The sequence below is a fragment of the Tetrao urogallus genome (genome assembly GCF_951394365.1).
Source record: "Tetrao urogallus genome assembly, chromosome: 16".
Classification (NCBI taxonomy): domain Eukaryota; kingdom Metazoa; phylum Chordata; class Aves; order Galliformes; family Phasianidae; genus Tetrao; species Tetrao urogallus.
The window spans coordinates 10,101,948-10,116,755 of record NC_136829.1 but is presented as its reverse complement, the minus strand read 5'-3'; the positions used below and the strand labels follow the sequence as shown (position 1 = coordinate 10,116,755).

Genomic DNA, 14,808 nt, shown 5'->3' with positions numbered 1-14,808 from the left:
CCTTAGAGAAGCAAGTTTTGACACTTTTCTGCTGATTAATCCCCACGTTCCCCACCCCTGCTCCCCTCCTGATGGGGACCCTGAGTGTGAGTAGCAGCAGATGTGCTGGCAGTAGGAGTGGAGTGTCCCAGCCTGCCCTGTTTGACCAAGGCTGGCCTCTGTGCGAGGAGCGGTGAGACGGGCGCTGCTGGAGATTGGGTCTGGAACTGTTTCTCTGCACAGATCAATTCTGAGGAATCTTGTCAATAAAGCATTCCTTTGGGAGAAAACGGGGTGAGTGTTTTATTTCTTGTAATGCTACTGGTCTGTTTTTAGGTGTGCGCTGTGAACTTGGCAGGGAAGTCCTGGCCTCCTGCGGGGATGAGGCACGGAGCATCCCTCTGCCTTGCCTGCATCTTGTGGAGCAATGCATTAAGAAGTGTTTATGCTCTGATTTTCAAGTGGCAGGCCCACATTTGCACCGGGTGATGTCACATTGCTCCCTTTTCTACCCGTGCCTCGGGCTTCCCGAGTAGTGACAGCAGGAGCTGGGGGAATGTAAGGTGGAGAAGCAGCAGCCTGCGGTGCTGGCTCACGTGCGCAGCTGGAGACCGCAGGGAATCAATCAGCGGCTTGGAAGCTCCGATTGAAACGGTCACCGTGGAGGCGAAGTGACGGCTGTGTGAGTTGGGCTGGGAGCCGCTCTTAGGTTTAGAAGGGCAGCAGAGGGAGCCCCGCTGCCCCCGTGGTTCATGCACGGTGTAGGACAGGGTTTGAGAAAGCTCGTTGCGCGTCTCTCAGGCCACTTGAGGCATCAGAAGGAAACCGTGCTGCTTTGCAGGGGCTGGGTAACACCCGCACCTAAATACAAGGTGGTTTGCAGAGGAGCACGAGATGGAGAGGCTTCGAGTAGAGGGTTGGAGGCTGCAGGGAACGGGGTCGTTCTGTCCCACGGGGCAGTACAGAGCAGATGAACAGCAAAGCCGAGAAGCAGCTAGTTACAAAAAGTACCTGGCGGGGCTCCTCGCTTCGGCTTAGAGAGAGCGTAACAAACGCTTCAACCAGCCCTCCCTGGTGGTCTAGTGGTTAGGATTCGGCGCTCTCACCGCCGCGGCCCGGGTTCGATTCCCGGTCAGGGAAGATGTCTTTTGCCACTCCCCCTCCGTAGAGGCCACTTTTCTCTCCCGGGTCAGCAATAGGGCGCGTCCCGCTGCGCGCAGCCCCGCCTTCCACCCCCTCCATCCCGCGCTAATTCTCCGCGCGCTCCACCGCGTCCGCGCGCGCTCCCGGCAGGGAGAGGCGGGGCTCCGCGTGCTCGCGCGGCGACAAGTGGGCGGGGCAGCGCGCGCAGGCGCCGTACATGCTGCGCGCCGCGCAGGCCCCTCCCCTGCCCGCCCGCCCGCCCGTGCTCAGCGTCGCCGGGTCCCGGTGCTGCGGAGCGCTGTGGGCGCCGCGCCGCCAGCCGCAGCCGCCGGGCCGTGTCCTGCCCCGCCCCCCCCCCCCGGGGCTGCGCGGCCCCAGCTGCCCGCCCGTCCGCCCTCCCGCGGGGCGCAGGTGAGCGCCGGGCCGATCGGGCCTCGCTTCGTAGCGCTGGGCCCGACCCGAGGTGGGGGTGGGGGGGGTTGAGGCGTAAGCTGTACGGGCGCGGGGCTGAGGCCCAAACGGACGCTGTGCCCCGGGGAGGTGGGGCCTGAAGGGCCGTGCGGGGCCGAGGAGGATGGGACTTCAATAGAGGCTGTGGGGCCGGGGGGGAGGGGGGGGACGGAGCCTCGAAGGGCCGCCGTGGGGCTGAGGGAGCGGGCGGGAAGAGCCCCGGGCTGCGTGGGGATGAATGGAGGCCGTGGGGCTGAGGGGAAGCGGCCTGAAGGGGCTGTGACGGAACGGGGATGGATGGGGGCTGGGGGAGGCGGGCGGGCAGCGGCGGGGCCCGGTGGGATGTTGGCAGTGCATCTCCGTGCTGCCGCTCCGTGATGGGCCGGGGTGTCCCGGGGGGCAGCGAGCCGCCGCGATTAGTGAAGCATCCCTTCGTTATGCGGGGCTGGGGAAAAAAAAAGCATCATCGTTACGGGCGTCGTGGCTCTTTCCGTGGGAACCTCGTGCTCGGGGGGGTGGAAATCCCATCCTCCCGCTGCCTGCGCACGCGTTGCTTTGCTGGGGAAGCGGCGGTGTTGGAGTGTGGGGCTGCAGAGACCCCCCAGAACACAGCCGAGGGCCTGGAGAGCTGAATTCTGAATGCAGAGTGTTTGTGTTACGGGTGAGCAGCGATCGAGGATCGCTCGGGGGATCTCTGTGCTTCCCCTTCCTTACGTCGTTCCCTGTGATGTTTTACATGTAATTTGTGACTGCTTGGTGACGATGCCATTAACGAATGACGTATTGCCAGAAAGCCTTTCCAGTCAGAAAGCTGCGGACGCAGCGTAATTCCCTTTATTTGGGCGGTGTTGGAATTAAGGATTCCGGTCAGGATGCTGTGGGGATGCACCATAGAACCGGGAGCAGCGGAGGGATGAGGCAGCGCTCTGCCTTTGTGCTCATCCCTCATCGACACCTCTCTGCTGGCTGACACAATGCTGCTGACTTCATTGCTGGGTGCAGCACGATGCCGTGGAGCTTCCTGCTTGGGAAGCGAGGTGAGGGCCGGACCTGAGCAGCAAAGCAGGCAGTGTTATCTCTGGGTTTGCTTTTATGGAGGTGTTAATGTGGGAGATGCTGCTGGGTGTGCTGAATAGCCACTCTGCAGTACAGTTATCAGAAGGCCATGTGTTCATGCATGCAGTGCACTGGTGTGCAGTGGTTCTGATGTCCTCATGTGGGTCCTGTTGGCCACGTGTGTGTGGGAGCATCGCACCAGCTGCAGTTCCAGCACAAGGATTGGGAAGTTTTATGGCAGCTGTTGGTTTTGGGCTGGGCCTTGCTTTTGGCTTCTGGTAGAAAACGGGTCAGGTCCTGCATAAGGTGGCTGAGGAATAGGTGCCAAATTCAATTGCACTAATGAATTGCTTCTAATAATTTAAGTACGGTGCGCGTTGGGAGGGAGGAAAGAGAGGGATTGCCCAGCTTGGACTGGAAGAGAAATTGATTGCAGAGTGGACTGAAAGAGCAATTTTCCTGTGGTGTCCAAAGGACTTCAGGACAACTTCTGGCAGTGCTGGCGTTGCAGGGTCTGCTCTGGGATAACTCAGTGCTGAGAGGTGAGACGTTCTGCAAACAAAAAGGAGTTTGTTTCCTTCCCTCCCTCCTTTGTGTCATCCATGGCATTTCAGTGGAAGCAGAGATGCTGCAGCACTGTCTTTTTGCTCCCAAATTGTTGCTGTGTTGCGCTGAAGAACTGCAGGCAGTAGGTCCAGAGCAGCAATAAAAACCCCAGTCAGGTCCAGAGCTCACTGATAATCTGAGGGCACAAAAAGTAGAAACCTGCACAGCTCTGTTTGTTTTCCCCTTTCCGAGTCTTTGAATTTTTGGCTGTATTTCAAATGAAAATACTCTTTTCCCTTCCATCTGTCGTTGCTCCTCTTACAGGACTTTCTGTTACTGTGATGGCAGTCATATTTCAGCAATTGTGTTTATGCTCAGAAATATTTTGTGATCTCATATTGTTTCTGTGCCACCGTCTGAGAGCATGGCACGCAACGCAAGGCTTGGCTGCTCCAGGTTTGCTCCCAGTTTGCTCCTCCTGAGCTACAGGGCTGCTTTCCTTTCGACACCGACCTGACTGTGTCTGTGACAGGGGAGGCTGCAGCTCGGCCAGGTGTGACTGCAGCACGTTATGGGGCTGAGTGATGGAAGAGAATCGGGTGACAAACTGCATCTCTTCTGTAGAAGGTTGATCTGCTGGTCCTGGGGGCTCAGTGCAACACATGGGTTCTTTTAGGAGGCCCCAAAGTTACTGCTGGGAAAAGATGCGTTCAGTTTGACAGACACTATTTGAGCACTGAGCGGCACGAGGTGCAGAAACGTTCAGCCTGGGCAATAGGAGATATCACTTCTCTGTGGTAACCACCCCCCTCAGTCTTCTTTCTAGCCTGCCAAAGTTCCTGATTTCTGCACGCCCTGAGTTCGTCCCCACAGCGCTCAGAAATTGCTCCACACACTGTTTGCTAACTTACAAAAGCCACACAGATGGAATCAGCAGAGGTGCACGGCTGCAGCTACCCAAGCACACGGTTTGGTTTGTGGGACAGGACGGCGATGGGGGCAGCCCCATTCTGCTCCTGGCCATGCAATGGGATGGCAGCTGCACAGAGCCCCTTGGATGCTGCACCCGGTGTCTCCTCCAGCTGTGCTGTAGGTGCAAATCCCTCTTCCCCATTTCCTGCCCCTTATCTTACAACCACGCTTCTTCCCGTGACTTCGTGCCGTTGGCATCTTCTGCACAAAGCCTCTTGCTGTTAAGAATTATCTCCCAGTGATGTGATTTCCACTCTTCCTTCCTTCCTTGCTGTTATGAGGCTGCTGTAACGTATGGGTGTACAAACTGCTGTTTAATGGTAACCCTGTAAGGACTGGGAGAGCTTAACCACTGCACTGTGAGGACAGCACTGCTTGAACAGCACTCAGCACCACGGAGCTAAAGCATCAGCTACAGAAAGCAGGCAGGTTCCTGGCTTTGCTCTGTTCCTTCAGGTGGGGGAAAAAAAAAAGTTTATAACATGCATGCATGTTTAGGTGCTGTGTTTATAATCCCATTTGCACCACTGTAGGTGCATCTATGCTCTATGTAGGAGGGGCTTTTCCTTGCATGCTGGCTGTGCAGGATGAAGCCACAGAATGAGCCTTGCTGCTGTTGTCACAGCCAGGTAGGGGGAATGGGCAGAACAAGCACCTCTCAGTTTCCTTATTATTCCTAAATGATGGGCTCGTGTCTTTATTTATGTAGGCTAGGCTGAGTGGGGCTGTGAGGACGTGGCTCATCTCATGGATTGAGGATGGGATGTTTGCAGGGTGAGATAACAGCAGGAGCCATCAGCACGCTGCCTGTAGGAGGGAGGTAGTGTAAAATAAATCTTTTTGTTGATGAAATAATAATTAGAAAATACCAACGAGTTTATCCCCCATGAGAAAGTGTCCATTCAGATGAAGGCCTCTTGGCCAACCGCTGGGCTTCGTTTTGGAGCCAGATGAACCCAGCAGAGGCAGTGAGCTGAGCACAGACTGACACAGGTCTGCATTATGAGGTGCCCCCACAGCACCAACCAGGTGTCTCCAGGGAAGGAATGGCGCTGTGTTTTGCAGCCATGGCATTATGTAGAAGTTTGGGTTGTGGAGGCAGCGCTGGGCAGTTCAGGTTTCATAACAAAAATCTTTCCTTAACCTCCTTTATGGTGATAGAATCACCAACTGCCTTCAGTTGGAAGGGGCCTTAAGGTTTTCATGTCTAACTCTGGAAGATGGCACAGCCACGGTGCTTCTTTGCCTTTGTTTCATTGGTCTAATAAAGAAGGCCTGTGCTTTCTGCTTGTCACAGGGTGACATGAGCACATCCATTTCTCTTGGCAGTTTCTTTGAGAAGTGAAATGGGGAAATGATGGCATCTCCTCCCCGTGCACCAGCAGAAGAGGCAAAGTGCAGCTGGCAGGAGGAGGTGCTTGACCTTTCCACTTGGCTAAAGGCAAAGCCTTTGGGATGGAAGCGCTCACAGCTTGGGGGTATGTGTGACAGGCACTCCTCTCCTTGGGCAGGGAAGGCCCCGTTGGATGCATGAGATAAAAGTGCATGGAGAGAAATTAAGCTGCTTTCTTTCTGTCTAGATTGGGAAGGGAGATGGTGTAGTTACCTGCAAAGGAGGAAAAAATGGGATCCAACTTCAGAGAGTGCTTGCATTGGTTCCTGGTGCCGTGCAGAGGCACTCCAGCTGCTCTTGCGAGTGCCATGGCTGGGGATGGTTGGATCTGGGAGCTCAGCTGTATACGTTCTGCTGTCTGTTTCTGCTTTGTTTGTGTTTTTATTTGCCACTTTTTAATAGGAAGGTTGGTGTGTTTGGTTGGAGCGGTTGTGGGATAACGTTGGTCCCTGCTCACGCCGTGCTCACCTGCTCCCACGGCGCCTCTCCATCTGCCCCCACGAACGACAGCAGCAGAGTCATCGGATCAGTGTGATCACAGTCAGTAAGGCTGGAAAAGGCCACGAAGATCAGGTGCTGCTGTTTGTAGGAGAGCAGGGCCTTTGGCATGGCTCCCCCAGCAGCGAGCAGTGCTTTGCCCTGTGGGTTCCGGTGCACTCACATGCGATGAGAAGTCGGTGATTCAAAGCACTGCAGAGGTTTTTTAATAGAGAAGCAAGGGTGATGAGAAGGTGGGCAGGCAGAACTGCTGGTTTCCCTTAGACTTTAACACAGCTGAGTAAGATGCAGTTGTTTTCTATATAGCCATGTGTGGATTGTGACACTTGCACGCTGCCATATAAACGACTGTAGTGCCATAAACAATAATGTTTTGCTAAAGGAACCCCAAGTAGGGAAGGCACAAAGAATCAAATAAGGAGTAATGACTGTAGGTGAGGAGGGGGGATGGAAGATGGGAATCTGATGCTTTGGTGTGGAAACGATTCATGAGGGTGTTTGGAACTCGCTCTTGTGTAAGTACAAGGTCACGGGTTTTTGTAACAGGTCGGCCCTCAGACTTGCATGGCTGAATTTTAATCTGCTAAGCTAATTAGGGGAACAAGACTGGTATCACTGCCCTTAAGTTTGTTACAAGTTTCAGTGTAGCCCCAGGGTTGTTAAGGGTGGATGCTGTCTCTGCTCAGGCTCGGAGGCAGTGGGGAGGTGGGGCTTGCTGCCCGAAGGGGCCATCTGCAGCTGGCTGTAGTATGGCGTGGTGAGCGGCTTTAGATGTTATTCTTTGATTACCTGTAAGCGTGCATAAGGTGTGGGGTTGGGGGCTGGCAGTTCTGTCCTGAGATTGTTGGATAATAGCAGCTCTGGGAGAGGTGGGAGCAGACAGAGGCAGGCGTTCAGGTCTGAGTGATGGCTCACTGCTGTAAGGAGCAGCGACTGTCTGACTCACATCCAAATTTGTGGGACAGATGAGGTTAGAGGAGCTGGTTCTGGGGCAATGAGACACTTGGAAGAACAGGCAACTTTCCCAAGCGTGTCCCTTCGTTTGTGTGACAACCCTTCTTGCCGTGCCTTCAATCCATTGCTGATCTCAGTTTGTGTTCAGGTGGCCTTCCTGTCTGTTAGCTGATAAGTCAGCCTTCTTTCCTCTTTTCTTCTGATCCTCACATGTAAGAGGCAGGGATTACACAAGGAATCGATGGTTCGTAGATCATTTCTCCTCTTACCTGCACGCATCCTGCAGCAATTGGTGCTGCTGTGCCTCGACCAGTGGAAGGGCTGCCTGCTGCTTTGTGCTGTTGATTCCCTCCGGTTCCATTCCTTGTATGCTAAAGTGAGACTTGGTTCTTCAGCTGCAGCTTGCAGTCCCTCACATCAGCTAAGCTCCTTTAGCAGTCTCTCTCTAACAACATTACAGATTACCGAGACTTAAAAAACACACTTCTCTCGTTTTAAGTACAGCTATTTCACCAATGCCTAAGGTGCAGAAGGCTGGAGTCTGGAGCAGATAGCAGTTGTTATGGTTTCTGTGCTCAGAGCTGCCTCGTTTTAGCTGTGTGTTTGTCTTTGGTGTAGTAGGAGGCTCGGGAACGGAGGCTGAAGCTACAGATAGAACACGCAGCCCCTGGGTCTGCACCTTAAAGTATTTGTACCTTCATCTGACAGCCCATCACGTCTGACTATGTGCCACCATGGAGATTTACTACAAAGCATTTTGGGCAACAGAAATAATCTTGACTTTATTTGGGACTTCTGTCACAGGGCAGTGTGTGATTGCGAGCATCCTGGCGGTGCACAGAGCTCAGGATGCGCTCCCTGCTGCCAGCTGACCGTGCTGTGAGCCTGTAACAGCCCCCATAACCTGATGGCCTCAGTGCTGATCTGCTTTAAGTTCAACTGATGGGATGATGACAACTTTGCTACAGGTGCTCAGCAGGAGTTAGTGAAAAAGTGATTTATTTTTGTTCTGTCTTTTGTAGGAGATCCTGTTCCAGAGGGGTGTGGAGGCAGCTACCGCTTGTCTTAGAATAGGCAAACTAGGTACCAGGTGAGTGTTGTAGTTTTGGATTTCTTATAGCTTAAAAATAAAACCCACTTATTTACATGCAGTGTAATGCTGAGGAAACAACACTCAAAGTTTCTTAGAGAATTCTCTCTGCTCATGAAGCCAAAATTAAAAGTTTTAGTCCTGCCTTTGGCTGCCTGACCTGCTGTCATCCTTGGTGCTGGCGCTCACTGGATGCTCTGTGATATCACAGGACTGGATGGTCTGTGAGTATTAATTCCCTAGAATGGCAGGGAACTTCCCATTTCTCTTTGCTGTCGTTGCAGTTTGCTATTTTTCTTGGTTAAAAAGGGCCCAGCTTACCACTGATGTCTGTCAGATGTTAAGGGCAGTTTTCAGATCACCAATCAGGCCTAACCTAAATCTCTCTGTTGAGATGGCACCGATGACCCCGCTGTGGCTCTGCTGCCAGCAGGTGTGTTTCCTGTTACAGTTGGCTGATGCAGGCTGTGCTGGTACACAGATGGTTAAAAGCTGCTGTTTAATCTGGGGGATTACCTTTCTTCAGAGCCTTCTGAGAGAAACCTCTTGAGGGAATCCTGCTTGCTTAGAGCATACAGCAGATGGTTTGTTACTGGATGCAGCCCTCCTTAAAAACACAGAGCAGCTTTCGGTGCTGTGAATGAGAGCCACTTGTGAAAGCTGTGGGACAGGTAATATCCTGTTTTATGGAGTGTTCTGAATGCAGAAAGCTTGCAGCTTTATTGTATTTCTAATCTTGTTCCATGTTTGAAGAGCCAAAGGTTACCTTCATTGTAATAAGACCGTTCTGTTCCTTTAAATAACAAGTTTCCCAGATGAATTCCAGTTAGCACCTTGTCTTCTGTTCTTCTGCCTGTGCCCTTTTCATTCTGGCACTGAAAATGCAGGCATCCCATTGCACTGACCCCCCAGGTACCCTGAACTTCTCAGATGGAAGTGATTCAAAACTGCAGCAGTAGGAAATGTTACTCCTGTGTCTCCCTTCATTCTTGACAGGCAGCCTGCAGACTGACAGACACAGCTGGATCGAGCTGAATTTGTTTTTGCCAAACCCATTGGCCCAGTTTTACGGTGGAGGTTTGATTAATGAACACAGGGACTGTACCTGTGATCTGCAGCATCTGTGCACCCAGGGCATGTTGGGCTGACTAGGAAGGAAGCTCATTAGGCCTAAATGGAGCGACAGACTTCTAGGTAGCACCGCGGTGGGGTGGTGGAGAAGCTTCCCTGGGCTGGATGCTGCTGGGTATGGCAGGAGCTGCCTGGGAGAATTCCCAGGATGGGTGTCAGGAAGGGGAGGTGGTTTTGGCCATGGGTGCAAGAGGCAGTGCAGGACAGCTGTGCACTGTGATTAGTAGATTACCAGCTCCACGTCAGGATCAGCAGTCTTTGACCTCAGCACTGGGGCTGCTTAGGTAGAGGGGGCAGGGAGGCTGCTGGTGTGAGAAGCTGCTCCCTGAGGGCTGTGCCTCCCGTGGGTGCCCTATTTCTTAATAAGTTTCCTCTCCTCTTCTGTGGGTTGTTTTCAGTAGCTTTATGCTGTGTTGTTAAAAGAAAAAGACTTTATTTACCTTCCAGATTTTGCATATATTTCAGTGTTGTTATCGTCATTATTAATTAATCAGCTTCCTTATTAGATAGCATTTCATTAAACTTACCAGAGCTGTCAATAACTTCTTAAAGGAAATTAGATGAGAGTTTACAAGTTCAGCAGGTGCATTCCAGTGAAAGAAAGTGGCCGCAGGTATCAGTGTTAAAGTGATTTAAAGCTGCTACACCTGGGCAGTTACTGGTATGCTCGGAGATGAGCAGGGAGGTGTGCTGCCTGTCTGTGCCCCTTGGTCACCCTGTCCAAGAAGGATGATAGCTGTGTGTTGGCAGAAGCAGAGCTGGTATTTTTGTGAAGTGTATCAGTGCTCTGAGAGCATGTAAAGAACTGAGGAGTGAAACAAGCAAGGTCTGAGGGTAGCTCTTGGAGGTTAGCCTTTTGAAACCCGAAGTTATTAGCTTTATTATATAAGATAAAGGGTTAAATTAGAAAAGTCTGGTGCTTTAAATATCTTTTTCAAAGTCTGTATAATCTGGTGTGGGCTAACTGTAATGACATAATCCAAAAATAGCCAATAGTCTTCCCTCCAATGCTCATCCTTGCTGCAGTTCTGCAGCTAAAGAATGGCAAATGCTAAGCTGCTAAGGATGTTAGAGGACACAACCATGCCTGCCTGTGGCTCGGGACACCTCGAGGGTCTTGCATGTCTGATTGTAGAGCAGGAGGTTAAGCCAAGTTCCAGCAGGAGGGTTTATCTAGCATGTATATTAAATGTTTGGTTCACAACTTGATGTTGTTACAGGGGAGATTGCCTCCTCCCAAAGCAGCCAGGTGTTCTCTCTCTGTCTCTCTCAGAGCAGCATTGGCCTAGGTCTGCTGGGTTTTGGCTAACAGATTCTGCTGTGCCTGGTTTCAGTGATAAGATGGGGGTTTTTGGAGGTGGTTGTGGTTTTTCTTTTAATGTATGGAATGCATGCAATGGAGAATGCAAATAAAAGCCCAGGTTAAGGAGCTGGAACTTTGAGTTCACCTCTGCGGTGCAGAAGGCAGCTCCACCTGACAGCAGCCTGTTGTCCATTATTCGTGTAGGTATTATTGGGAGTGAATAACAGTGAGACTGAGAAAGACAGTGCAATAGCAACAGGGATGTGTGTGTGATCCTTACAGCTGGACCTCAGCTGTTGATTTTGAGTTTGTTTTTTTTTAAAGAGTGGAGCTGGGTACATACAGCAGTGATTGGGCTGTGTGCTCTGTGCTGGGAACTGTTGCTTTTGCTGAGAATTCCCTGATTTTTTTTTGGCAACATTTTATACTTCCACGTGTGTTAAGAAGCCTTTTCTCTTCAAAGCCCATTAAGACCTAAAACATGAATTTTCACGTAAGTTTCTTACCCAGAGCCTCCAGTTTCAGGGCTGATTTGTTCAAGGCCTGTGCTCTTTCTGGTTTAAGCATTTCTTGATCTCATCTTTTTCTTCTTTCTTTTTTTGGCAGGGACATTTCTCTGTTCAGGTTAGTCCAAGATGGCAGACCAGAGGCAACGCTCGCTGTCTACCTCTGGAGAGTCACTGTACCACGTGCTGGGGCTGGACAAGAATGCTACTTCTGATGATATTAAAAAGTCATACAGGTAACGTTTCCAGTCTTCCAAGTATCACCCAATAAAACCAATATCTTGAGGTGCTCAACAGATGAGGTGTTTATATATAGGCTCCAGTTGGTTTATTTAAAATCTGTGTGAGAAAAGCACGTGAGAAAACGGAGGAGAAACATGTGGTTTGCTTTAGCAGAAGTTGCATGGAGTTGCATGTCACTGTCACTGTCAGCATCTGTGTGTCAGAGCTGGGGCAGATGACAGCAAGGATTTAACAGGTGAAATTCTCCACTGTGCCGCGTGGCTCTGAAAACTTCAGATAAAATTGAACAAAGCTGTAGCTCTGCCACCAGAATTCAGTTCTCCCTTTGTGTTGTGCAGCTCTGTGTGTGGTTTAGAGACCACAGGTGGGCAGTCCTGCACTTCTGTCCATCATTTCGACTTCTGGCACGGCGACGTGTAGATTAAAGATGTAAATAAGAGTGAAAACTGGGTATCAACAGTGATTCCTTTTCTAAAGCCACGTTCCAAATGTCTGTGGACATCTTGAAAATGTCCATGGAGTTATTTTTAAAAGAACATTTTTTCTTAACCCTTTTTCTTAGTCACACGGAACGGTTCCCCATTAATTAAATGAACAGCAAACCATCCTCACCTCCTTCCTACCTTCCCTCCAAACCTGCCTGCATGCAATCTGTTCTTTGCTGTAGCAGGGAGCTGCAGCCATGCTGGGACTACCTGGGCAGTGGCAGTGTGTTTCCCATCACACTAGGTGTCAGCAGTCATCTTCACTTGAGGTTGCTCCTTTCAGAAGTTTTGTTTTAATCGTCAGTGTTTACCAAAGCTTTTCCCTTTCAAAGCCACTTTTTATGCCACCAGCAATGACTGAGTGAAACGTATGAATAAATTGCTCCAGAATTATCTGTGTCTTCCCCAAGTCCTCCAATGCACATTTGGGGCAATCATCTTCTAGCACAATGCACTGAAAAACACTTTCACCTCATGGGGGGGGAAACCTAGAAGACTTTCTCCTAGGGGAGAAGGGCACAGCTGGATTCAAGGGGGATTCAGGAGCTGCCTCATTCACACCTGGAGCTTCATCTAACCCTGTTGCCTCTTCTGCTCTTTTAGTGGCCACTTCTTGTTTTCGTTCCATTTGATCTGGAATGTCCTTTGCTGGCCTGTGGGATCAGTGTGTACGCAGGAAATGTGACATGAAAAGTATTTCTCTATCACAACCTGGTAGTAGCTAGGTCCTCTTTAAGTTGACATACCCTCCCTCTAATTATGAAAACTGGTTGTCTCAGTCTTCTCTGATCCAGTGGCACCTTTGGCAGCCCTGAATAATGTTATCTTCCCAAGCAGCATAATTTACAGCCTACAAATGTTTCAAGTGCAGCTCACTTTACTGTTTGAGTGCTGTGGTGTTTGTGTGCACCCAAAGCTATGCTTGCACAAATCCTTACTGTACATTTATCTGAGTATTTCCCTCCTGAGGAGCTGTGGTGTGCAAATGTCTGCAGGCTCTCGGTGTGGCTGTCAGACACGGGGCTCTGCTGGTACATCCCTGCTGGTCACCTGCCATTTTTGGTGGTGCACAACTATTAGAACTATCATTCTGAATCATTTTTCTCCTTCGAAGCACAAATGACTCAAACTGCAATCGTGCAGTCAGGAGATGCCTGGCCAGAAGTGATTTCTTCTATTGCTTGGGCTGCGTCTGAATTTGCAAATTTATCAGTGCTTAATCTGAGTTTTTGTGCTGTATTCAATGATCTCTGGGGACTGCAGACTGCTGTCATGTAGTTGAAAGAGATCTAGAATGATGTGGGGAGGTACGTTGTGATTTCCTGAAGCTGGTTCTGTTCTAGCCAGCCTTGCACTGAAGTGCCTTGTACCTGCAAAGCAACTGGTGAATTAACCACAAGTGCTTCTGTTCTATTTTTGTGTTGAGACACTGTAGATGAGTTGTAGCTTTTCTTTGTTCTTTGATGCTGTATCTGAGACTTGTGGTGTGTTTCTTTTCAGTTAGCTTGGCCTTTGCTTTAGCAGGAGCAAAACTTGCTGGTGGAAATCGTTGGAGCTGAGGGGCAAAGTGCTTTCTTCTTGTCTTCAGTATCCTAATTTTTTTCACTGGATTTCCAAGGATCCTGGCCAACACTCTGAAGTCAGTACTGTGAGTGAAGCTAGACAGTGCTGTAGCATTTTGGAATCAACAGGGAAGTGAATGAGAAATGAACAAACTGTCCTTGGAGAGAGATTCTCAGCTGGCACTTGGAAATTTCCCTTCAGTGACAAGCAGCAGAACTGAAAAAAACCCAACAAAACGAAACCAGGAACCCAAATCCCAGCATCTAATCTACAATCTCTTTTTTGCTTTTGGCAGGAAACTCGCACTGAAATACCATCCTGATAAAAACCCTGATAATCCAGAGGCAGCAGAAAAATTTAAAGAGATCAATAATGCACATGCAATATTGACCGATGCGACAAAGAGAAACATTTATGATAAATATGGCTCCCTGGGTCTGTATGTAGCAGAGCAGTTTGGAGAAGAAAATGTGAACACGTACTTCGTGCTGTCTAGCTGGTGGGCAAAGGTAAATTGAAGCACAAAGAGAAATGGTTCTGGATTGGCATTTCAAATGCTTCAAGGGCTCCGTTTGAAAACTGCTTGTTCTCACTTGTGGAATTTGCTTTCTGTCTCCTGCAGGCCTTGTTCGTGTTCTGTGGGCTCATCACAGGCTGCTACTGCTGCTGCTGTCTGTGTTGCTGCTGTAATTGCTGCTGTGGGAAGTGTAAACCTAAACCTCCTGAAGGCGAGGAGCAGGAATACTACGTCTCTCCAGAGGACTTGGAGGCACAGTTGCAGTCAGATGAAAGGGGTAAGCAGTGCAGCCGCGAGGTTTGTAGGACTGTAAACCTCTGGTGTTCAGTGTGTCAGTCCCTGACTGAGGGCTCAGTGTGCTGTGTGAGGAGCAGTGCCCGTTCTGTAGGCAGATCAGCACAGGTCCCTGCGGGGGAGTCACTGTAGCACAAGAGTTGAAACAGTTGTGTGGGTAACTGGCACCAGAAATTCAGTTGCTGAAAACTCCCCTGAACCTGGTGAGGTCAGCTTCAGGGAAATGGGTGTTGTGCCCTTTACACACTTAGTTTTAACCCAGCTGTTTAACCCAGCTGCAGGTAAATGCTTTGCAGCCATTTGCTTGCTCCCACCACAGCAGAATGGGGGGGGGGGGAGAATTGGAGAGCCCAAGGTTGAGATAAGGATGGGTTAATAAGAAAGAAAAAGGGGAGAAAAAGAAAAGAAGCAATAAGGACAGTGGGAATAAGCAAAGCTTATGCAGGGTGCAGTTGCTCACCCCCTGACAATGGTGTTATCAAAGCATTGCAGAGGGAGGTACCTTATGCTTACCAAAGCACACAGCACTGCTTTTTTTCCCTCTGCCTTGGCATACTAAGCCTTTTGTCTTTGCTTTTCAGAGGCCTCAGACGCACCTATTGTGATACAGCCAGCATCAGCCACAGAGACAACCCAGCTCACAGCTGACTCTCACCCTAGCTACCACACTGATGGATTTAATTAA

The 14,808-nt window shown here is 50.2% G+C and overlaps 1 protein-coding gene across 1 annotated transcript; it reads left to right on the top strand.

The window, feature by feature from the left end:
* Nucleotides 1–11,150: 11,150 nt before the first annotated feature.
* On the top strand, nt 11,151–14,808 carry DNAJC5 (DnaJ heat shock protein family (Hsp40) member C5; the record flags this gene model as incomplete). Its single annotated transcript, XM_079543269.1, has 4 exons — nt 11,151–11,257; nt 13,608–13,821; nt 13,935–14,106; nt 14,705–14,808. The coding sequence occupies 4 exons, from the start codon at nt 11,151–11,153 to the stop codon at nt 14,806–14,808; spliced, it is 597 nt and encodes a 198-aa protein (XP_079399395.1).